The 25,906-nt window shown below is 34.2% G+C and overlaps 1 protein-coding gene across 1 annotated transcript in view; it reads right to left on the bottom strand.

Annotated features, from left to right (window-relative positions):
• The window catches only part of LOC100368066 (sorting nexin-27-like), a 97,650-nt gene that overhangs the window by 7,452 nt on the left and 64,292 nt on the right, over positions 1–25,906 (bottom strand). Inside the window, exons 2-11 of the mRNA XM_002732674.4 lie at positions 9,967–10,198; positions 7,016–7,208; positions 6,636–6,712; positions 6,324–6,431; positions 5,476–5,554; positions 3,440–3,600; positions 2,944–3,033; positions 2,003–2,152; positions 1,190–1,318; positions 77–274 (exon numbers count right to left, since the gene is read on the bottom strand). Coding sequence (XP_002732720.1) covers positions 77–274; positions 1,190–1,318; positions 2,003–2,152; positions 2,944–3,033; positions 3,440–3,600; positions 5,476–5,554; positions 6,324–6,431; positions 6,636–6,712; positions 7,016–7,208; positions 9,967–10,198 — 1,417 coding nt within the window. The remainder of the gene's footprint in view (positions 1–76; positions 275–1,189; positions 1,319–2,002; positions 2,153–2,943; positions 3,034–3,439; positions 3,601–5,475; positions 5,555–6,323; positions 6,432–6,635; positions 6,713–7,015; positions 7,209–9,966; positions 10,199–25,906) is intronic.

Below are 25,906 nucleotides of genomic sequence, written 5' to 3'. Positions count from 1 at the left end.
CATTAATTCATTTACGCAACCCATAAAAATAATTAATTCCTAAATTCCTCTTTGGCACCTTGGTATAAAAGCTCACCTTGCTACCGACTGCTCCTACTGGCCTTGTTGGCATGGCAATTAACTCTTCATCCTCCTCATCTTCTTCATCTTCATCATCTTCCTCTTCATCGTCCGCTTCTTCCTCATCATCATCTTCTTCCTCAGTAACTTGATTTTCTTTCATCCAGTTGATCTCTGCAGTGATGCGCTCAAAACAGTCAAACATGTAGTTATACTGCAATGGATATACAATTTTAAGTTATTTTTTGTGCCATGAAAGATCCATATATGAAATTTCAGAAAGAGTGACTTTAGTTCTTGGTATGTACATGTATGTACTAGGATAACTGCTCTGACAAAACAGTTCATATGGTATAACAGATGTAATTATTTGGAACTTATAAATGTAAATACAGTATTTATTTGTAATATGCCTACCATGTTTAAACATGGACAGTATAATTTGAAGATTTTACTTTAACCTTCTGAGTGCTAAAGTAAACTTCAGGAATCCACAAAATATTTTCATTTGTAGTCTGCTTTTTTTCACAGATAATGTTGGCAGAAATATAAACTTTTTGTCTGTTTAGTCCAAAATTAAGATTGAATTTAGTGAAAATTACAGAAAATTTGAACAAATTTACCCAATTTTGAGCGAAAATTTTATGTGACGCTCAAAGTGTTAAACAAACAGTCTCTCAGTCGAGATAGCTCTACTGTTAGTAATGCACATTTCAATTAGAGTATTGAAGTTATCATCACAAAATGTCCAAATTTGAGAGAGGTCCACCTGTAGTACCTATATGTATAGTATACATGGTACACACTATACAAACCAAATATCACTTTGAAGTTCGGTAACAATGGAGATAATAGAAATTTTACAAAATTCAAGTTACTGGATTGGCTTTGGATGGGATTTTGTTCTAAGAGTATCAAAATCATTTCCATGGAAACAGGTTTTTTATTTTTCCACCTAGTATTATGCCCCAAAACAGTAGTAAAATTTTAGTTTAAATCAAGACAGATGAAATATCTTATTGTTAAACTTTCAGATAACAAATATTGAACAAAAGTATCAAATATAAATCACCTCATCAGCAGTTCAAATAGCTTCAATGAAGGAGAGAGGGTTGTACACTTGACTTACATATGCTGTGAAAACTTTGACCCATCGAGGCCTCTTTCCTGGTTTCTCGTATTCAAAACAAAATGCCATTCCTTCGTCATCAATCTCCCATCGCTGAATCTCATCCCATGTAAACTCTGGTGATTGGTCCTAAATTAAATATGTTATTAACGCTGATCATTAATACTAGTCCTAAATTAAATATGTGCATATTATCATGTTGAACATTGATCAATAACACTGGTCCTAAATTTACAAGTCATGACATGTAAATGTAAAAGTATATTGGAGTGCATGTGTACATACATTTAGTGATAAGTGCATGCAATCTCTCAAAATGTATTATATTTTAACAGGTCAGGTGAGTCTTCCTTTCTTCTGTGTATGATATTCATGACTTTATTATTTATGCTGACTGACACTAATGATGCAACAGATTTGATGTAAATTGATATAATATGCGAAGTCAGAATTACTTAATGAGTCCAGGCATGTCATAAATATGGCCACCATTAGGACATAAAATGATGATCAGAAAATAAAATGACATGTGTCAAGTTCCTATTGTGTGCAAAGTATGTACCAAGTTTAAACAAAATCAAAGAAAGCTTTGAAAGAACATTCATGTATATTGGAGGAATCTTAAAAATTATTTCAAAAGTTATTATAATAGTGATCATAAAATTTTCCTGAGATATATAATAAATTAGGTAGTGATAGAGAATAAAATTCTTCTAATATAGTAAACCGGGAAATGTTGAAAAAATTGAGGTCTGAGAATAACAATTTTCACAGTATAAAGATGGAGCCGTCTAAGTGGTCAAACCTACTTACCTCGAGTTGGCCATCTTCAGAACACGCCTGCAACTTGAGACTGTTAATACTACAGATAGCTATCACATGTCCATTTTTTCTGGCATCACACGCACAGTGAGGAAAGGCCACTTCATTGTACTCATCAAGACTTCTCGCCAGATGTAAATACTGAGAGTAAAATGACACATGATTTCAAAATCCTTCAATAGTTTTTAGAAAAGCATCCAAGGATTAACTGTTAATTGTCTCAATTTAATGTTGCACTCTTTGATGAAGTTTTAGGTTTCACATGACATATTTGATATTATAAATATGCATGAATTATAAGATTTACAAGCTGGACGTTGCGACCCAAATAATTGTTACATCCTCACTCTCATTATAAACTGCTGAGTCATCATATTGCAGCAATGTTACACAAATTAATATACTTGATTGGATGCCTCTCTTGAATTGCACAAAAACACCTTCACTGTACACAGGTGCAATACTGGGAATTTTGTTTATTGTTAAGGGGTGTCACAACTGAATCTTCTGGCCAATCAAATTTGAGCTGAATTTTATGAACAAAATGTACACTTCTCAGGCCAGCACGAAACAAAAACAAAATACTATAAATGTCTACTGAATATGCAGTTGCAAAGGTGTAGAATGAGTGTGTTTTATTAATGATGGTACATCATAATTGTCTCTTCACCTTTTCACCACCAGTTTCCTCTTTTCATCACAAATTTACAAAATTTCCTTCAGAAGATTGAGACAAAAATAGTTGACTGTAGCACACAAAAGGTTACGGTGTGGGTATAACAATGAAATTATAATAATTTGACTTTATTTAGATGGCTATGGGTGGCAAAAGGTTTGAAATCATAGTGGCAGACATTTTAGTCTGTGGAAATTGAAAACTACAGTTAAGATTCACTGTATTAACACCAATAATATGTTCAACAGTCTCTCACCTGTAATTTTTTGTGATTTTCTTGTAAAGATTTTAGTTGTAATAAACTATTAGCAGGCTTTACTCTTCCTTTGCCAATGTCATCCACAGCCTGGCAAATAAACACAAATGTCAGCATAATCAATGAAAGAGGCAACAAGTCATTGTCAATGTCCCTGTTTATATGTATTATAGATGTGAGATACATACATATATACATGTATAACCCAATGAGTGATGTGTGTGTGAAGTTTAAACTTGATTGGTCCAGGCATGTACGAGATATGGCTCTGTGGAACTGTATTTGTTGCAAATGCACTGATTGGATCCCAACTAGAGTGTCCCACAATGCAAGGAGACAAATCTCAGAGTACGACTGAATAAAATACTTGATGAAAAGTAACTCAAAATGAAAGGACAGAAAGTCGTAAAAATACTACAATGGCTGGAATAAAAAATATGAAGAAATCAAGCTTCACACTTAAATTTTATTAGAGAAAAGTATGAAATGCAGTTACCTGCCAGAAAAAGAAGTTGACTGCCATGTCATCATCATTAAGTAAGATTTCATGGTGAACAGCAAATATCCATTTCCGTAATGCTAAGCAAGTATTTGTAGCAGTGGAGTAATTCTGTATATAAAGATTGTGCGGAAATTCATTGGGTGAAAGCTTGCGTTCTGAAACAAATCAAGACAAAGAAGTAACTGGTTAGTCAGCTTCCTCATTGAATTGATGATGTAGGTGAAGAAGAAGTAACAGTGATTGAATATGATTTGAAAAACAACACAGACTAATTGGCAGTGAGTGAATGAGCGATGAGTGAATGAGCGATGAGTGAGTGAGTGAGTGTGCAACAATTAATAATGATGAGTACTAGTTCATTTTAAAGTTGTGAGTAGTTATTGAGAGAGGAGCGACTAGGTGAGTGTCAAGCAAGTGCATGACTATTGATAATGATGAATAGTTCAATGTTATGATGAGTGGTTGGGTGAGTGAGTAATCGTGAGTGAGTGAGTGAGTGAGTAGTGGTTGTTTGGGTGAGTGAGTAAAGAGTGAGTAGTGGTTGGTTGGTTGGTTGGTTGGTTGTGTGAGTAAGTGAGAAGTGGTTGGTTGGGCGAGTGAGTGAGTGAGTGAGTAAAGAGTGAGTAGTGGTTGACTGGGTAAGTGAGTGAGTGAGTAAAGAGTGAGTAGTGGGTGGTTGGTTGGGTGAGTGAGTAAGGAGTGAGTAGTGGTTGGGTGAGTGAGTGAAGAGTGAATTGTGGTTGGTTGGTTGGGTGGGTGAGTGAGTGAGTAAAGAGTGAGTAGTGGTTGGGTGAGTGAGTGAAGAGTGAATTGTGGTTGGGTGAGTGAGTAAAGAGTGAGTAGTAGTTGGGTGAGTAAGTAAAGAGTGAGTAGTAGTTGGGTGAGTGAGTAAAGAGTGAATAGTGGTTGGTTGGTTGGGTGGGTGAGTGAGTAAAGAGTGAGTAGTGGTTGGGTGAGTGAGTAAAGAGTGAGTAGTGGTTGGTTGGTTGGGTGGGTGGGTGAGTGAGTAAAGAGTGAGTAGTGGTTGGGTGAGTGAGTAAAGAGTGAGTAGTGGTTGGGTGAGTGAGTAAAGAGTGAGTGGTTGGTTGGGTGAGTGAGAAAAGAGTGAGTAGTGGTTGGTTGGTTGGTTGGGTGGGTGAGTGAGTAAAGAGTGAGTGGTTGGTTGGTTGGGTGAGTGAGAAAAGAGTGTGTGGTTGGTTGGGTGAGTGAGTGAGTAAAGAGTGAGTGGTTGGTTGGGTGAGTGAGAAAAGAGTGAGTAGTGGTTGGTTGGTTGGTTGGTTGGGTGAGTGAGTAAAGAGTGAGTAGTGGTTGGGAGAGTGAGTAAAGAGTGAGTGGTGGTTGGGTGAGTGAGTAAAGAGTGAGTAGTGGTTGGGTGAGTGAGAAAAGAGTGAGTAGTGGTTGGTTGGTTGGTTGGGTGGGTGAGTGAGTGAGTAAAGAGTGAGTGGTTGGTTGGGTGAGTGAGAAAAGAGTGAGTGGTTGGTTGGTTGGGTGAGTGAGTGAGTAAAGAGTGAGTGGTTGGTTGGGTGAGTGAGAAAAGAGTGAGTAGTGGTTGGTTGGTTGGTTGGTTGGGTGAGTGAGTAAAGAGTGAGTAGTGGTTGGGTGAGTGAGTAAAGAGTGAGTAGTGGTTGGGTGAGTGAGAAAAGAGTGAGTAGTGGTTGGTTGGTTGGGTGAGTGAGTAAAGAGTGAGTAAACAGTGAGTAGTGGTTGGGTGAGTGAGAAAAGAGTGAGTAGTGGTTGGTTGGTTGGGTGAGTGAGTAAAGAGTGAGTAGTGGTTGGGTGAGTGAGTAAAGAGCGAGTAGTGGTTGGGTGAGTGAGTAAAGAGCGAGTAGTGGTTGGGTGAGTGAGTAAAGAGTGAGTAGTGGTTGGGTGAGTGAGTAAAGAGTGAATTGTGGTCGGGTGAGTGAGTGCATGGTTAGAGCTATGAAGTCAAGAATGGTTGAATGGTGGGCTGAGTTAAGAGTACCAAATATTTGAAAGGATTTTGAATTGCTATTAGGAGAATTTTCAACTAAATAATATTTAGCACATACCAAATGTGTAGTCCATAATCTCATATAAAGCAAAGACATTTGCGGTTTCTTCATCCATTCCTAGTTTATCAACAACAGCCTATTGTGACAAAAAGAAAAACCATTAGAAATGACAGATCCCCAGGCATCTTTATTACAAACATTGGTTGAATGTCTAATATCATTCCCCATATGATAGTTATGCATTGTTTATAAGGTTACATAACTATATATACATGTAGTTATTAAATATGTTAATCAGAAAGTGTCTTGAATATGTCTATCTGCAATAGTGCTATAGGTAAGATGGTGATGCATTTTTAATGAGGTCAATTGACCATATCTGGTCAGTTAATATGTTGATCAGATCATGAACTCAATGTCTTCAATAAAGCACTGGTAGAATATCAAGTTGCAATAGTGCTCCAGATATGATATTTATGCATTTTTAATAAGGTCACATGACCATACATGGTTAATAAATATGTCAATCATTTCCAGTGTGCAATGTCTTCAATACAACACTGTGTGAATGTCTATCTGCAATAGTGTTCCTGATAAGACTCTGTATGAACAGACACTGGTAACCACTATATCCCCAGTCAACACCTATCATGTGCCATGGAATATCAAGCAGTATGAGAACTCAGCAGCAGGCATGCTGAAACAAAACACTGCATATACATTGTATGTTGTTACATTAGCAACACAACAAAACCAACATACAGTTAATGTATAAAAGATACACTACACATATTTCAGTTTGGCAACATTGCCATTGCATGTTCATTTTTATCAAGAGTACAAGAAAGATGCACTTAAAAGGATTACAATACATAATGCATTGTATTATATGAATTGATAGTTACCTCATAGACTTCGTCTGTAGGACTGTTTCTTCTAACTGTTACAGTCAATGTGTTTCTGTCAGGCAGTAATACTCTGAGTTCTACTTCGGTTGTCCCAGTATTGGAACTCTAGAATTTAAAGTAAAATTAACTGTAGAATGTCTACGTTGCGCAACACTGAGACAAGAAGTCACATTTGACATTACTGATTTATTTTTAATTATCTTCAAGTACCGATATCAACAGCTGAAACAAGATAGTGATAATAATGTTTAAGGACTTCAAAAGAAATCAACCAAGGAATAGGAGAATAAAAAGAGATTTGTGACTCACCGTTCCATTTTCTTCATTCATATCAGCAAGAAATTCCTGTATTATGTCGCTTTCTCCTATCACTCGCACTGACGTAACTAAAAGATAAGGGATAACAAATATAAATGGATATGAACAATACAATATATTATAACAGGGAATGCGATTTCGTTCTCAGACTACTATTGAAATTTTACACATGACGCACGAAAATAACAGATTTCTACAATTTGAAGAACATGACTAAGTGTAGCACAATGTATAAATAGCGCCCTCTACATGCAGGTACCATTATGTCTCACTGTACAGAGTAGCATACGGGTTCAAAACCTTGATAACATACTTTAGTTGAATATGAATGGCTGAAGATTTACAAAGTCATAGTATCTTACATAACCTACCTTTTTCTAAGTATTGTTCTACACCCCTCCTTCTAGCATCTAACTGTTGTTCAGAAAGTGAAAATGGCCACTTTCCGGGAAATTTAGGGAACTGAAAATCTGGAAATTCTCTTTTGAGCTGCTGATGCAAGGCAGAAAACTCTCGATATCGATGCGAACAAAGCATTCTACCAGCCATGTAAATGTTGTATACCTAGGAAAATGAAAATTTAAATTATATTACACATACAGACAAACCTGCGTGTATGACAACCTCTATATAAAGACCACCTGCCTATAGTGAACACTTTTAGACACTCCAAAGGCATAATTGTATGAGCAACATGTGTATAAAGACCACCTGCCTATAGTGAACACTTTTAGACACTCCAAAGGCATAATTGTATGAGCAATATGTGTATTAAGACCACCTGCCTATAGTGAACACTTTTAGACACTCCAAAGGCATAATTGTATGAGCAATATGTGTATAAAGACCACCTGCCTATAGTGAACACTTTTAGATACTCCAAAGGCATAATTGTATGAGCAACATGTGTATAAAGACCACCTGCCTATAGTGAACACTTTTAGACACTCCAAAGGCATAATTGTATGAGCAACATGTGTATAAAGACCACCTGCCTATAGTGAACACTTTTAGATACTCCAAAGGCATAATTGTATGAGCAATATGTGTATAAAGACCACCTGCCTATAGTGAACACTTTTAGACACTCCAAAGGCATAATTGTATGAGCAATATGTGTATAAAGACCACCTGCCTATAGTGAACACTTTTAGACACTCCAAAGGCATAATTGTATGAGCAACATGTGTATAAAGACCACCTGCCTATAGTGAACACTTTTAGACACTCCAAAGGCATAATTGTATGAGCAATATGTGTATAAAGACCACCTGCCTATAGTGAACACTTTTAGATACTCCAAAGGCATAATTGTATGAGCAACATGTGTATAAAGACCACCTGCCTATAGTGAACACTTTTAGACACTCCAAAGGCATAATTGTATGAGCAATATGTGTATAAAGACCACCTGCCTCTAGTGAACACTTTTAGACACTCCAAAGGCATAATCGTATGAGCAATATGTGTATAAAGACCACCTGCCTATAGTGAACACTTTTAGATACTCCAAAGGCATAAGTGTATGACCAACATGTGTATAAAGACCACCTGCCTTACAATGTATGTGACCACCCTTCACTCTTTCAGCAATATTTCATAGATTTACCAAAATAATAATAATAATAAAATAAAAATAATAATTAGCTTTAGCACAATTTTTAATTTCCTGAAGTCAAACTTATTTGAATTTGATTAAAGTAAATGTGTTCTTGTTGCCATAGTATCATCTCATCATTTTCAGACAAATATTATGTCATATGTATGGGTTTAATCTATAAAAAGAATAATCCAACCTCCATATAAAGACAACTTCAATATAAAGACAACCTCCATATAAAGACCGCCTTATAAGAACAATTTTGATAAAATCTTTTGTGTGGTCTCTATAAACACGATAGACTATATATGACTGAATGTACAAATTAAGTTGAATTTCCCCTGCCACATTGTTGGTGTAACATTTTTTTTTTGATAATTTCTTCTTTAATTTTGTTATCAGATGAACAATCTCGATAATAGCTTTTTTAAAAAATTGCTAAGCGCCAGTAACCTGACATATGGACTTAGATCGCACACTGGTGGGGGAGTGTATGTTTCTTTATTGTGTATTTCACTAAAAAGCATTTGACATTTCCCCAATTTTAGAAATAGTGTTGTATTGATCACAAAAAAGAAAGAACTCAGATTTATGTTAACGGATCATATGAAAGAACAAGAATTAAAATTACTCAAAAAATAGAATTCTAATAAAATAATGTACCTAAATCAAAGAGAATTATGATGAATTGATTGTGCTGTGAGAAGGTAATGAAATTATCTGGACATGTGGTTTCAATGCAAATGTAAAACTAATTAAATTTCCTTGAATTCTCAGTCAAGTTTCTATCTAGAGTTCTATGATGTTTACTCAAAAGACCAAACTGAATATGCTATAATACTAATACTTTAAAATAGAAGGATTATATTACAGAGTTTTACTGTGAATGTTGAATACTGCTTTTCATACATATATATGGTAAATAGTCCAAGGGAGAAATAACACTTTGCTGGGATTCAATTTTGCGGGCAATCAGAAATTTGGTGACCTTAGATGTAATTCAAGGTTTTCTAAATATATGAATGAAAATGTTTTCACTGGATTTTATCTTTTATGATTTATTCCTCCATTTTAGTAAAAATAATCACCAAATTGAAGACAAAAAAACAAACAGACAAAACAAGTCAGATGATAATTAATTTGTCAAATAAGAAAGCGGTTTGGTAGGTTAAGGCATCACAGTTGTCACACCATATCATGTTTCATATTGACCGCATGTGACATACATGACGGGTATAAAATGTGTATAAACAAAATTTAAACATGTTCTGCGCAACAATTTGGTCACTATTTGAAATCCCAGGGATACCTGCTTCAACCTTTATGTGTACAGAAAATTACAGGTGTTTATTATTATGAGAACCTACTGAGGTGACATCAATCAATCTACTACTTTCAATCAATCAATTATTCATATTGATTCTACCCTTTTAACTCCCTAACAAGTGAATTGATTAATCCTGAGAAAAAAAAGAGGGAAAAAGTAACTGTCAAGGGACCGCCTTGGAATATTAATGTCATGTGCACAGGAGGGTCATTTGAAGAGTAGTTCAATGGTATTTATGTTAATAATGTGTTTATACGTGTTGAACCATGTCCCTGATTTAGTGATTGCCTCACTCGCCAGGTGTTACAGTTTTCAGGGAAAATCTCGTAAAACATTTAACTATTTTAAAATATTAATAACATATTTCATATAAATGTAATTTGTACTGTACTCACAATAAATTTTTCACCATTTTTTTCCATCTGTCTATAGTCAGGAACAGAAATAGGTAAAGCTCTTTTTTCACTGTAGTCTATATACGAGTAACCGGAGGAGTCATCACTGGGTTCCAATCTTTCAGATTCATATTGAGGTACTGATATAACTGTTAATTTTAATTCATTGCCGCCACACTTGATAAGATCCACCACATGTTTATGTGTTGCTCCTTCAACGCTTGTCGTATTTCTGTATAAAATACACAAAAATGCACTCAAATGAGTATACTTATTCATGAACAACTTCAAATCTGAAATGAAAGTGAAACATGAATGTAGCTGACATGCAACCATGTGTTCAGGACAATGATGAAAGTTACATATATCATCACCATGTGTTTAGTAGGTAAAACACATACTGCTCACAATGTCAATAACATGTGTTCACAATGCCAATCACTTGTGTTCACAATGTCAATCACGTGTGTTCACAATGTCAATCACGTGTGTTCACAATGTCAATCACGTGTGTTCACAATGTCAATCACATGTGTTTACAATGTCAATCACGTGTGTTCACAATGTCAATCACGTGTGTTCACAATGTCAATCACGTGTGTTCACAATGTCAATTACGTGTGTTCACAATGTCAATTACGTGTGTTCACAATGTCAATCACGTGTGTTCACAATGTCAATCACGTGTGTTCACAATGTCAATTATGTGTGTTCACAATGTCAATCATGTGTGTTCACAATGTCAATCATGTGTGTTCACAATGTCAATCACGTGTGTTCACAATGTCAATCACGTGTGTTCACAATGTCAATCACGTGTGTTCACAATGTCAATCACATGTGTTTACAATGTCAATCACATGTGTTCACAATGTCAATCACATGTGTTCAAAATGTCAATCACATGTGTTCACAATGTCAATCACGTGTGTTCACAATGTCAATCACGTGTGTTCACAATGTCAATCACGTGTGTTCACAATGTCAATCACGTGTGTTCACAATGTCAATTATGTGTGTTCACAATGTCAATTATGTGTGTTCACAATGTCAATTATGTGTGTTCACAATGTCAATTATGTGTGTTCACAATGTCAATCACGTGTGTTCACAATGTCAATCACGTGTGTTCACAATGTCAATTATGTGTGTTCACAATGTCAATCATGTGTGTTCACAATGTCAATCACGTGTGTTCACAATGTCAATTATGTGTGTTCACAATGTCAATTATGTGTGTTCACAATGTCAATTATGTGTGTTCACAATGTCAATTATGTGTGTTCACAATGTCAATTACGTGTGTTCACAATGTTAAATATGTGTGTTCACAATGTCAATCATGTGTATTCACAATATTGGATTAGTATGTTCACAATGTCAATAATACATGTTCAGAAGTGCATGTTAATAAGTCAGAATGTCTATTTTTTTAAATTAATGAAATTAAGACAACTAACTGAACAATGATGAATAAAAATGGTAGATTTGATGACTTACTCAAACCTACAAATAAGGAAATCTAATTGGTATTCTCACTCTAAACTTCCCTTTCAAATATAATGCTAGTCAACCTTTTCATTTCCTACATTCTGGGAACAAGGACAAAAGTCGTATCTGGGTTAAATCGAGAGTAACAACATTTTCTTAAAATAAACTCGACGTCATGGAAATAAGACGTAAATAGATCCTGGGTTATTATACCCAATTAGGCAAGACACGCATGACTCGCGATTTATGGTGCTATTGTGTTAACAGTGTAAAATTGTCAGTAATGAACAGCTTTCAAGAAGATTGATGAAACCATTGTAATTAAGCAATTAAATAAATTTAAGGAAGACCTTTTTTCAAACTACATGTACAGGCTGCCGTGTTTTGTCTCACATTATAGAATTCTAAACCCATCCGGAACACCGAGTTGGGGTTAAAAGGGGCCAGATTAAAATTCTAATTTTAGTAACAAGAGAAAAAGCTGTGACAATCAAGTATTTTTTGTTGTACATAATTATTAGAATATAACTATGTGTTGTTAAGAAATCTCAAGAAACTATCTGAAATTATGAAAAAATTGCTGCTGTTATTTATTAATAAAAAAAAAATCTTCAAATTCATAATGTTTTCACATTTAATTATTTAAAATATTGATTAATTTTTAATAAATTGTTGCTGCAAGAGATAATATTGCGACTATTATAACATGTACCAAAGGTGAAATGTTCAGGACTACAAAAAGTCTCCCAGACCAAATTAAAGGGTTAAATTGGTTTGCAAAATAAGATGAAACTCACAGTCTACTGAACTATTGTTTTTATTATCTGTTCATTAATTTGATGATTGCTATTAATGATGAGCATGTGAAAACTGAGACTCAATGATATGTTGTAATGCAGCAAGGAAAAGGTCAATTAGGAGAAAGGAAGAAGAAATAATTATTCAATCTCTCAAGACAATCAATTCATTAAATTCAATCCTGTCACTACAGCATCAGTCTGCGTAAATATTATTAATGACACACATAAACTTTCTGAACACATGATTATAATTTCTAAAAAAAAGAAAAAAAATAACCAAAGAGATTCGTTTGACTAAAAAGTTTGAATAAATCGTAATTCAAGGTATTAAACTCGGTACTAGTGGATCCAAATGTGGTGTTATGAGTTTTAGATCATGTGATATTGTCATGGAGTGAGCCATGTAAGGCATACTGTAAACCACTTATTTAGCCAGACAAATTTTAGTGATATCCCCTGAGTCAATAAAAATCACAATATTTCGGTAGCAATGACAAATTCTTTTTTGGAGATGGGGGGGGGGGGTCTGCGATTTTCACGAATTTTTGACGAATGAATGGCATCAAAATGTAAATATTCCTAGCAGTAAACATTAAGAAGTTTACAGTACCGTGTATATATATGATATATACCGGTAGTTATACGTCTGATGTCGAAAACAATAGAGTTTACAGTACCGTGTATATATATGATATATACCGGTAGTTATACGTCTGATGTCGAAAACAATAGAGTTTACAGTACCGTGTATATATATGATATATACCGGTAGTTATACGTCTGATATCGAAAACAATAGAGTTTACAGTACCGTGTATATATATGATATATACCGGTAGTTATACGTCTGATGTCGAAAACAATAAAGTTTACAGTACCGTGTATATATATGATATATACCGGTAGTTATACGTCTGATGTCGAAAACAATAAAGTTTACAGTACCGTGTATATATATGATATATACCGGTAGTTATACGTCTGATGTCGAAAACAATAAAGTTTACAGTACCATGTATATATATGATATATACCGGTAGTTATACGTCTGATGTCGAAAACAATAAAGTTTACTTGTCAATAATACACGGAATGGACATGTTCGAAAGTGCTACGAATGCGTTCAAATGACTTCCTTATTTGGTAAGCGTGCATCACATTTGCATCACATTTGAACACTTTCCTTCGTTCAAATGCTGAAGTGCTATTAGCGTGTTACGGAAATGGAAAACCTGCACAGAAAGCAAACATTTACACAGTGCAACACGTTTCAGGCTGTTATCTTTCATTATCTACAAGCAGGGGAAAGATGTATAATAGAAGCTTAAAGTTTTAAGTCAGATGGCAAGGTTGTTAATTCTTCTTTTTATATAATAGTGATTCACAAGTATTTCCTGTTTCCTTATCTTGTGGACTTTATGTGAATCAAATTATATTAATTGTGGCTTACAATCACTGCTGTTATATATTTTCATAATTTAGAGCTCCTAGCAGTTACCTAAACCCAGCAGTTACGAAAAACAACTGGTCCATACTTGTTCATGACTTATTTTGGCAATACGAGTACGCAACAAGGGACTGACATTTTCAAGAAGTCACCATGCAAACAGTCATAAAATAAATGAATTATAGGTAATATCTTGAAAGGCAATTTTCTCCACAAAGAAGTCTCAGCTGGGAATTACGATCAATATAAAAATTACCTTTTCTCAAAACACAAAAGCAGGACGGCTGTTTCATATCAAGTCATAATGTATTTTTTTGAAATCTACATAGCCTGAGTAGTTTTATTGATAAGATTTTAATTTTAACTGTATGTTGTCATAGTATCTGTTGATTGGAAAAATGCATGTTGAGTCAACATATCCTGAATCATAGTGCCCTCTAGTGACCATAATGAGAAAATATTAAAGATCATCCGATTAATAATTGGAAATACTGTTGATTGAAGTATAATTGGTGTTCATGCACGTCAAGCGGATTTGATCAATTTGTTATAATCATTATAACATACACATGCATGCAACAACTAGTACCTCGTAATTTTCATGCCATTTCAGAAAAGTATTGGCACTTTAGTAAATTAAAAATGACGTACTGGTACATTGTATCCTAGTGTTTAAAATATAGGATTAACACATTGCACTTAATTTTGGTGTTGTCATGGCAATAAACAGTAGAGAGTGTCAAATGGAAATCAAAATCAATTAAGTACAGAGAGGATAATCTGTTATTTTACTGTAAGTGGATAACATTGTGAGTTGAAGTTACATTGTACATGTACCACTCATTTTAGGTTCTGTTAATGAACGACATTTTGGAATAAAAAAACAAACCACAGATCAGTTTATTTGTAAATAGAAATAAGATTTTTTGTACTGTAAACTGTTTAATTTTTGATGCTACATGTATTGGTATTAATTATCTTAATTTTAAAATAAGGCGGCATCAGGTACTGTGACCAATTGTCTCAAAACAAAATTCCTGTTGCTACACAATTATGCATTTATGCATGACGCGCAAAATAAAAGCAGTTTTATACAGTATTTTTTGCACAAGATTAAATATAACAATATATAATAGATTATCTTTAAAATAAGGCGGCATCAGGTACTATGACCAATTGTCTCAAAACAAAATTCCTGTTGCTACACAATTATGCATTTATGCATGATGCGCAAAATAAAAGCAGTTTTATACAGTATTTTTTGCACACGATTAAATGTAACAATATATAATAGATTATCTTTGCTGATAAAAACAACTATAGAATGATAACATTGTAGAGTAATTGATCAACACATCAACATACTAAAGCTTTCATCCCTGTGGCTGTCATGTTGAAATTATCTGCAGAATGCATAAAAAAACCTAACGACTAAATACAAATAGCCCTTAAGTTGTTAGGGTAGTACATGTAGTTCAACAGCAATATATTTCACCACCAAAATGTTTTGCCTATTTTTATTTATTTTTCTATAATTTTTTGGGAAAATTTTCGAACAAATTTACATAATTTCGTATTGGCTTCAAATTTAGAAAAAAAAATTGAGAAAATGATGTTGGTTTTATTTTAAGAAATACAACGAACGTTGACTTTGTTGCTTAAGGTAGAAGCCTACACATAAATTAAACTATACAGAATTTATTCATTTTGCAATATATTGTACTCCAAGGCAATATAAGGATATTGACCTAAAAAAAGTTGGGGGTCACCAGCCTTTTTTGGAGAAATTGATGGTTGTATTTTAGTGGAAAGTCACCATTTTGGTACTATTATAATGCTTTTACCATAGGTTCCTATGGCAGAGATATTATGCAATATCTCAAAATCTAGACTGGAGACATATGCTGAAAAAGTCATATACCGGTATTGTTAATGATGGAGTGATTTTTGTTGTTCTGAATTATTTAAACAATCTGGGTTTTAAAAAATTTCAAAAAATGCAATTTTTCTTTAACATTGTGTTCTATGAAATTGTTCTAAAAATAACAATTTTCAAGAAATATCAGGACACGTTTCTTAAAAAGCATAACTGTAACACACAAAATAATGATATTTCATTGTACCATGAGACATTAGCTTCATGATTGTACATAATAAACTAATGAACATTGTCATGCAATTTATGGTAAATTTTGTCAAAAACTATGAGTAGTATTGTACCTTAAAGAGACTATAAACTCAAGTCATTATTATTGTTTACACCTGATGCTATGTGATAACAGCTCAATAGAATGTGGTGTGTTTGTGTGTCACTTGACCTATTCTGTCCTCAGGTAATATACCAGACGTTTTAACATTTTTTTGATAAAAAAACTATAATTGTGATAATGCTTATACATTAAAATTCTAATTATGACACCTATTAAGTCGGTAAGATTTGAATTTTATAAATATTGAATACATTTTATGAATATTGAATTTTATATTGCCCAATTAAATGAAACATCGCAGGTTGAAAGCAAGGTGTCATATGAAACCCATGTCGAGAAGGGAGCTGCGATTCTACAGAGAAAATTACAGGGAAGAAACATACAAACAAAACAAGCCAGTAAGCTGGTTGGCGATCTGCTTCGCTCAAAAAACATGCAACATGTTTTCGGTTGTTGCCATGGTAGGGCATGAACATAAAGCAAACAGTCGGTTTATAACTGAAACCAGGTTCCTGTATACATGCTTGTATTCTTTGATTGAACCAGCATTTACAGTTCATTCAAAGTTGCAATGTGAGTGCCAGACATGAGTGATCTCTGGTTGGTGCGCAAATTAGCCAAAATAAAAAGCATGATCATTTGAACACTGCTATTACAAGACTGGTAGGAGGTAATACATTTGGCGCGAAAGTATTCAAAAAACAGTTTAATGGCTGTTGTAATGAAAAGGTTTGGCCAGGAATTTTTTTTGAAGTCAAATTTCTGGGTAATGAAAAAAGATATCAAAAAACAAATAGTAACTTTGTGCCCACACTCAAATTGAGTAAAATGAACTATATCCGAGATTTTTATCCTAAATTTGTAGGATGAAATGCATTTGGCGCGAAGCTATTCCAAAATCATTTTTTTTTGCTGTTGCTATGGTAACAGTGGGCCAGGAATTGTTTGAGATTTTACCACAGAACTTGAGTGAAGGAGTGACCTGCCTGCCAAATTTTAGCAAAAATCAACCGAGTCAAAAAAATTCACAGAAGAATTAATACGTGAAGACACAGAAAATCACACACACACACACATACAAGTGAATCTAATGGCAATCCTAGCAAAGCTGATTACCAAAACAATGGCAATCCTAGCGAAGCTGATTACCAAAACAATGAACTTGATAGAGGTGCAATAAATATTTTGTACAGACAAGTTCTACCATCTCCTCAGATTTGATACTGGCCATACCTGAATTTATAAGTTACTGCCTTTAACTCATTGAATTCATCTTGAATAATTCAGTTATTTGAGCCAAAAAAACAATTCAATCAGAGAAAATAAACTGTGCAGATTATAGAAGAGATACAATTAAATCCTTGCCCTGTGTTTTGAGACACATTGGCAAAAAAAAATCAATGAATATCAATGTGATATTTATAATGCACTGTCACACTCTTAGCTCAGCGTTTATTTGATATTGCTAAGTATAATTAATGTGAAAGTATACGGGTACACAGTACTTGGGGCAGTATTTGCTGTATTTTGAATAACATGAGCTATAATACAGCTATTAAAATAATTAACTGTATATAAGGTTGCGAGTAAACATACAAATTCACATATATCTTTTAAAAATGTACTGTAATCTGCGTTAATTTCGAAAAAAAGAATTTTTGCGTTAGTGAAAACAGCAAATTACTAGCAGTGAACATTTCATTTCATCTTGTATCTTTCGCGAGTCACAGTGACATTCGTGAAATTTCGTCATAACGAACGCTCTTAAATATGAAATCGCAAAAATTGATAGCAGCAAAAATAAAACAGTTGAAACAGTTTGAACAGATCAACTGGTTAATTTTCGATGCAAGGAATCTTCATGATTAGACGATTTATTGAAATTACCTTCGAATAGATTAACCTCCCTGATGACTATAAAATAGAAATCGTTTTGTTATCAAGAACACTTGTGCCACACCATAAGAAGAATGAGAATACACAGCCTGTCAACACAGTAAATGACTTCACTGATAGATATTATATATATCGGTATATATAAATGTGGTAGTTACAAAAAAGGTTACGCTGAACTCTATTATCGCATGATTTATGACTCACATTTAAGTTAACTACTAACAGAATAACTATTAAGAATGTTCGAGGCAAAATCAAATTTTGCATTACTGAGCATGCAACTGCACATATATGCAATGCATTATGGGAAAGAAATTTGCATTGTATGTAATAGAAATCTATTATCAATCTGAAAACTGACAGAATTGTACGTCAATTTTCGTCATGTTCTGTTTCCTAATGGCATGACCCAATAACAAAGTACATGTAAGTATGACGAACATGACATATAATCTTTAATTCGACTCATACGTGTACCTCCATTAAAAACCATGTAAAGTATATATACTTGCAAGGTCAGCTGTCTATAAAATAATATAACTATTCTTATTATACATCAGTCGCTATAATTACATGAGTTACAGTGTGACATGATGTTGCAGTATAGCACAGGGTATCTGCATTGTTCCATATTAGGAATTCCAAACATGTAACGATTATAAGAAAAAAACCACCAATTTCCGCAGTTCTAGGTTTCACACGCTGAGTGATTACGTTGAGAAGATGTATAATCATAAGGTTATTATGGAAATACGGCAAAGTATGCACTTTAGTATGTGGTCACATAAGCCACTTTCGCTGTACTCGTAATAACCTCATAATATTTGTAATAATATAATATTATTATTTAATAATTATTATATGTACAATATAAAGTGGATATTTTACATCAGGGGTAGTACATGTATGACAGTGAGTTACACCAGCATTATGAGCTGTCAGAATATGAATATTACTGTTATATATTGATATATTATTATTTTAAATTATTATTTGTGTATTGTTTTTTTTTACCAATGATCAGATACCAATATATAACATTAGATATACATGTACTTTTATATTTTTAGAATAACATTAAAATGACATTAATTTCTCTGATAAAGCCGATGTTATTATTGATATTTGCAAATCTACTTCTGATAGTTGACAGAATACCATGACGATAAGTATAAACACTGTAATGTGATATTTAAATAAGTTATGCGGACGCCGAATGCAGACGAATCTATCAGATGACTAGTCACTGTACATGAAAATGCAATTAAACATGTTCAACGAAATAAAAATGGCTCTACTGTCATAAACACACCAAGGAGGTTCTTGTGTTCAGAGACCTTTTAACTTTTTGTTCAATTTAATCTGGAATGATAGAGGATTAAATTCAACTTTTAGGTTACAAGCCGTAATTACAAATCAAATATCTCTGTTGGTATAGGCACCAGCTGATTTTAAGATATTAAATTAATATTTTATATGCAAGTATTGATTTCTTACAAATACCTTGGTTAGAATCGCTGACTTTACTGACAATACCATACTGAGACTACCAATAATTTTAAATCTCATCATTTTCGACCAAAAATCTTGAACATGCATGTGTAATAGATGGTGCATGCTGGATAAAACTTGATATTTATTTTAATAGAGAACACCAGACACAATCTGCAAAGGATGATATACTCAGATTCTACTCAGACAGTACGCTGTCGCATCGACCTCCGCTGCGCGTCGGTCGATACTCCCGCTGTACTGTCTTCGTGCATACTTTGAGGTATCTTCGTAATAACCTTATTATTATACATCTTTTCCTTCCAAGGATACATTATGGGAATGCCGAAATCCAAAAAGTTTAAAACAGAATCAGCGTACTTCTTTGTGTGGTGTCCGATCAAATCCTGGTGGCAGCCATGTTTGCTTTTATTATTAGAGGACGCTCACGCGCGTAATCATTCCATATTTGGAATTCGCATTTCCTAATATGGTAGTATGAAAATACCCCGTAAAATACCGCAAAATTACGGCACGCTGTAACTTATGGCGTTACGGTGACAGATGTATAATAATAAATGATCATGCTGGACAGTTAGTTTGAGAACTTGCATAAAAATGCAAAATTTAAAGCAGATGTTTTCAATTATGGCTATATTACAATGATGTAACAACGCAGATAAATTGTTCTTTCAAGAAAAGATAAAGATTCAAAAAGAAGAGTTCAAGTCACCTTTGAATGCTTTCAAAATAATCACACAATAATTTCACGGGAATAATGTTTTCCATATTTTTTCAAAAATGTTGATTATTTGATTATATATATATGAATTGTTTCTTTCACAACAAGTGAATTGAAAATAAGTGAATATTTCCCATTTGACAGTGCATGTCTCTCACACACAAACATCTTTACAAAGATTGGAATTACATAATTTGTATGCTGCGATAACGCATGATGTACGTACTTGTTCTAGTTAGTTTCTTATCAAAGCTGTTACTATTAACATATTCCAAAGTGTGACAGAGATTGAGTGATTCAATATTATCACTCTGACCTCCTGAGTGATTGTTGGTTTTCACTTGGTTATTAAGTAAAAATAACATTAATTACGCCAATCAACTTTATGCATAGCACAACAGCGTGCATACACATGTACTTTAAAGCGAACCTAAATGCGGCCTTAATTTATAGTTGTGTATATTCTAAACTGTATTCGAAATAATATTGCAGTGGTTTAATTTTGTTTTAATTATAACTGTAGCTTGGATGGGCATTTGAAGTGCTTGCCATGGAGGCCATTAACGAACGAACATATTTAACATCCGGGTACTTTTCAAAGCTATGACGTTTTAGTATCTGATCGCATTCGTATACGCCATTGTACATAGCCGTTCATGCTGCCAAGCAATGTGTACTATTAGTATAAACTCAACTTTTATATGCACAATGTGCTTTTTAAAACTTGGGTTAGAGCCTTATGCGTTTGAACCACAGTATTCTGAGAGTGAAAGCCCAATTGCGTTAAAGTACCGTACTTCCCCGATCGTAAGCCCCTCCCGAGTATGAAGCCCATCCCTATGTTTTTACTTGGTATTTATCGAGTTGAGGGCATTCACAATTATAAGCCCAGAGTGTTTTTACTGGGCGTCGACGATACTCTTTAAAATATGCGTGTAAAAGGTGTGTTTCATTTCATAATAATCGTTAGTTTGGTTCATGCTTTTAGTTTTATGAGAAAACTCGCATTAATTTCAAGTTCAGAGTGCATGGCGAACGTACACAATGTGATTCGCATCGTTTCTATTCTGTCATTTACTCAGGATGAACATCGATGTTGCAATTCTGAAGTAATCCATATTTCTTTGAGTAGTAGCCTTCGAAAAGCCAAAAATGTGATCGTCAAGGCGTGTACCTGGTTATTGGGCATGGTTTACTTTGAGACTATCGTGAAAGGCCTAGGATTTGAATGATGAGACATGTTGGCGACCGAGAAAGGTGTTTAAATTCTTCCTCCACACTCAGTTTACCCACGGTTACTATTAACCGTCGTTTATATTTCGGAAATTGCGAATCGCCAGTTTTTAGGTGAAAAAAAAATCATCGTTTTTTCGTTGCAATCAGTGCTACAGATCGCATTTTAACATTGCGGTAATTCACTTCCGCATTGCGCTAAAAAATCATCGTCAATAATCGGAAAATTTCATCATTACGACACATCATTTTGATTGGTTAATGAAAGACATGACCTGTTATGTCAAAGGAAGTTGTTCCAGGTCAAATCGTGCTGAAAAACCTCATGGTGGAAAATTGTTTTGCGTCGAGAGTTTGCGTACGATCGAAAACATACCAAAACGAAGATAATGATAAATGCCTTCGTCCACTGTTTCCTCACAGACCCTACCCATTATTTCACCGTAAATTCAGACGGTATGTAAATCGTATTGTAATAAAATGTGTGTGTTTTTTATGAACATGTTTGTTTCTTCATTGTAAGTATCGTTCAAATCAATGACGCATTTTTTTTCAAAAATAAGTATTATTTTCCCGAGCCCGGCGTGGTGAACGAATATTTTTTTTGGATAATTTTTCGTTGTTTGCAAGATGGTTACAGTGTTTAACCCCAAAACAAAATCATTTTTTCTGAGTTGGTCCTCGAGTACAAGCTCATCCCTTACTTTCCCTTTACGTGTTCATGCCTCCGGGCTTATGATCAGGGAAGTACGGTATACTGTGACGATTCAGATCAGTCCAGTGTGAGTGATGAGAGTATATCGTCGACGATGCCCCTTGTTCGGATGAAAGTTATATTTCAAATTACATGGAAGTCTGTGAACAATCTGCTTGGTGTTCCTGTGACACTTGTCCCATGATTTGCCAGTGCAGCCCCGTGAATACATGGACGAAAATGTTTCCACCACCACCCAACGAACTCAAGATTGCATACTCCAGCATCCATACTTTGAATAATTTGCACGCCGCACAGTGCAGTACTGGAAACAGCATTTATTAGACAGTTAGACAAAAAACAAAACAAAATGCCTGTCTCGATCAATCGCACATCCATAATGTTTGTATGTTGATATACTTGTAAATAACATTAACGTAAAAGTCGAAACAACCTAGAATAGAAGTCAATTCACCAGTCCAGCCAGCTATGGCTCCCTAAGTTGCTTATATTTAATCAGATACTATTTCGTCATCATGCTTTGTTACCTTACCTGTTCATACCTCACGAGGGCGTTTTTTTATGGCAAGATGGCGCAAACGGAAGTCCTTCGCAGGTTTATGGTTTCTCATATTTAAATCATCATACCTCTGAAGATAATCATTTTTTTTCATTTTTTTTTTCAAATTTATAATCAATATACATAACTTGATAAATACAAACACCAAAATAGGCTCTATTTAGTTCCCCTTTAATATGTGAGAGGTCTCAATGTATGCGACTTTTATATACATGTATAAGACTTTGTAACCAACTATAATTTAGATTATGCCCCATCCATTGTTCTATTCAGTAAGTAAACATTGAATTCCTTGTTTTTTTTGGATTGTGTTTAATAGATGGCTAACTACCCTAAGGCCCCAAAAAACAACAACTTACATGTATGTTGCCCTCAAGTCGGAAAATTGGTTGAATTTTAGGTTAAAAGTCTACACTTATCCCCCCTCCCCCCGGGGTCGTTAATTTTTAGAAGAAACACTTTTTACTGCTTAAAATGGTTAGTTTTAATATTTTGGCCCAAAAACAAAAAACAAAAAAACAACCCGATATTTCATATTTTTCGGACGGTCGCCGAGGGCAATGAAACAATTTGTTTTTTTTTGGCCTAATACCTTGACAAAGCAAGCAAGAGAAGTATTTGAAAAGCAGTTCAACATTCATTGTTTTTGCATACAAGTCACATACAGTGCAGCATGAATGGAATTATAAGACAGTGGCTTACATGTAATTGATGTAGTAATAACATCCACTCTAAACTGCTTAATTTTTGAATGCTTCTAGAAATTTCCTTGGCGACTTTTTCCCAAAATTAAAAAAAATCTTTTCAATTTAATTTTTTTGTGAGAGTGAATCTGGATCTTTAACCTCTAATAAATTTGACAACAGTTGTGACATCAAAGTTACCCTTACAGACATAGCCGCTATGTTTGCCATAGAGGGCGCACTTTTATTGAGTTCATATGCAAATGCAAAGGGTTGAGTGATACATGTATGATATCCCGAACATACAGAAACACAAATTATTCGTTGTCATTTTTTATCAACATGTATAAAACTAGACATGCAGAGATTTCAACTAGTATATGAAGCGTGAGATGCAGAGTACATCTCCCGAGACCTGATAATAAATACTACTTGTAAATGCCGACATAGTAAATGATCAGTCGAATAAATCATATATACTTGAATCATCGGTATTACGCTGCGTAAAAAACAGAGGTGATAAAACTGTCACATACAGGGGCAAGGGTATAATGAACAATATGAAATGAAATCTTTGTTTGAAGACTACTATTTGTTTCTTTATAGTCGATGCAATAAGGGCAACACCTGTTAAGGGACATTTATTTCCGATGGCTGAACATCAAATAAATTAAACTCAGAATGAAGCCTCTCAAGCAAAGAAGCGAGCCCAACTAGGGAAATATGTTAGAAGTGAGACAATATAATTGCTGTCAGTGGGGACATGACAGGTGCAGATATTTTAATATATACTGGTATTTGTCAAATAATTAGCGTCTCAGAGGTAAATATACAAAATATCTTGATGAATTAGTAACCGCAAAATGTCTTGGGATTTGAAAAGAGCTTGATTTGAAAAATAATACAGTATTGAGGGAATTACAAAGAGTAATTATATTCACAAGAATGTTTCAATAATCTATTACCTAAACCTTGCTGTATAAAAAAACAACAGGTAGCTATGGCAATGCAAATTTATACCTAAATATGGATAGAACGCCCACCAGTCATCCATTATGAATCAGATTGCTTATATTGACTTTTGCTGTTTTTTGGGACTAAAATGACCAGCAGTCAGTCAAAGGTCAACAGAACATGCCGTTGAGAATGTTACAGCCCCCCTCTTCTGTTCTTGAATTTTAAGATATGACAAATGAAATGTCAGAAAGGTCCTTTTTGTACAAGTGCATGTATCATGTCTTTTCTAAACAAAGTAGACTGCCAGACAATTTAACAAGTGTGACTTCTAATGTGTGTATTGGCAAATTGTAAAACCAAGTGGTTGCCCAGTCGGCCATCTTGGATTGGATCACAACACAGGCCACTTTTTGTCGTTGTGCTTGAACACGAGATCTTGCATATTGCATGAAAGGGGTGGACTGAACGTCTGCCACAAAAATCGAATGATTTGATTTTGAGTTAAATTTCCTTTATTTTATAGTTCAATGTCAAGATGCCTAGCTTTTAGAAGGTAATATATTGTTGACATACCTTTACTTAATCAAAATTGACCATCAAATGTTTATAGTACTATGAAAAGCCAAAAAATGCTTTTGTGTTTGTCAAATCCAATGTGATATTTTGATGCAAAATGTAATGGCCTTTGCTTGTCCTGTTTTATGTTCAATTTCACACATAATGCAGGATCACATAGTGAAAGGAAAATTGTCTTTTGTCTGTGAACCAAGTTTGGACCTGATTAGACAGCTTGAAATTGTGATATATGCTAATATGTTCAAAAAAGAATGAAAATTGACAGTCGACCATCTTGGATAACACAAATTAACTGGTGTTGAGGTGCTACAAGACAAACAAAGTGGCTTCAATTTATCAATATTACACAGAATCTCAATAACAATAAACTTGCATCCTTGTAAAATAATATACTACCTAGTCTTAAAAAAACCTAGTAATTGTAAGCAAAAATGAACAAACATAAGTATTTTAGACCTACAAAACAGCCATCAGAGCTACCAGTAATGCGATAGACAGACGAACGAAACGCAATCATTATAGGTGCTAAAACATAACACTTCTTTCCTCCCAATAAAGGTTTGATCTTAATGTGTTCATAAAATGAAGCAAAGACGTAGACAGGATTTGAAGGTCATTCAAATTCAGGTTGTTAAGTGACTGACTGTCTGCTATTAAAGTGTCAAGACTATGTATATGTTGCTAAAAATAAAACACAATTATTATCATAGTTTTTGGCCAGGATAAGATAGATGTATATTCTGCTGAATCCTGATTGGTTAATTATCAATAGTTAATCATGAATACATTAAAACCAGCCAATCATGGACTGTGATTCTAATTTCAGTTGGTGTATTGTAACTACACAGTTATACTAAACGACTGCCATGGCAATCATGAATTTATGATAGAAATCCCTACTGAGAAGAAAGTGAGTATTTGAAGCGTATATTTGAGTAGTGAAACATAATATGCAGAGCTTTAATTTCACAAGAGATGAATTCCGGAAAAAACTCAAAATTTTGTAGCAGTGAATATTTCACTGCAGTCTAACTGAACTGCAGAGAACTAAACAGTGACTTTCCAAAAACATGTGCTAGCTAAATCATCACAATTCTAGTAGCTAAAACTAAATATACATGTATGCTTCTTAACAGTCAA

The sequence above is a fragment of the Saccoglossus kowalevskii genome, chromosome 13 (genome assembly GCF_978046115.1).
Source record: "Saccoglossus kowalevskii chromosome 13, keSacKowa6.1, whole genome shotgun sequence".
Taxonomy (NCBI): domain Eukaryota; kingdom Metazoa; phylum Hemichordata; class Enteropneusta; family Harrimaniidae; genus Saccoglossus; species Saccoglossus kowalevskii.
This window is presented reverse-complemented; position numbering and strand designations above follow the sequence as displayed.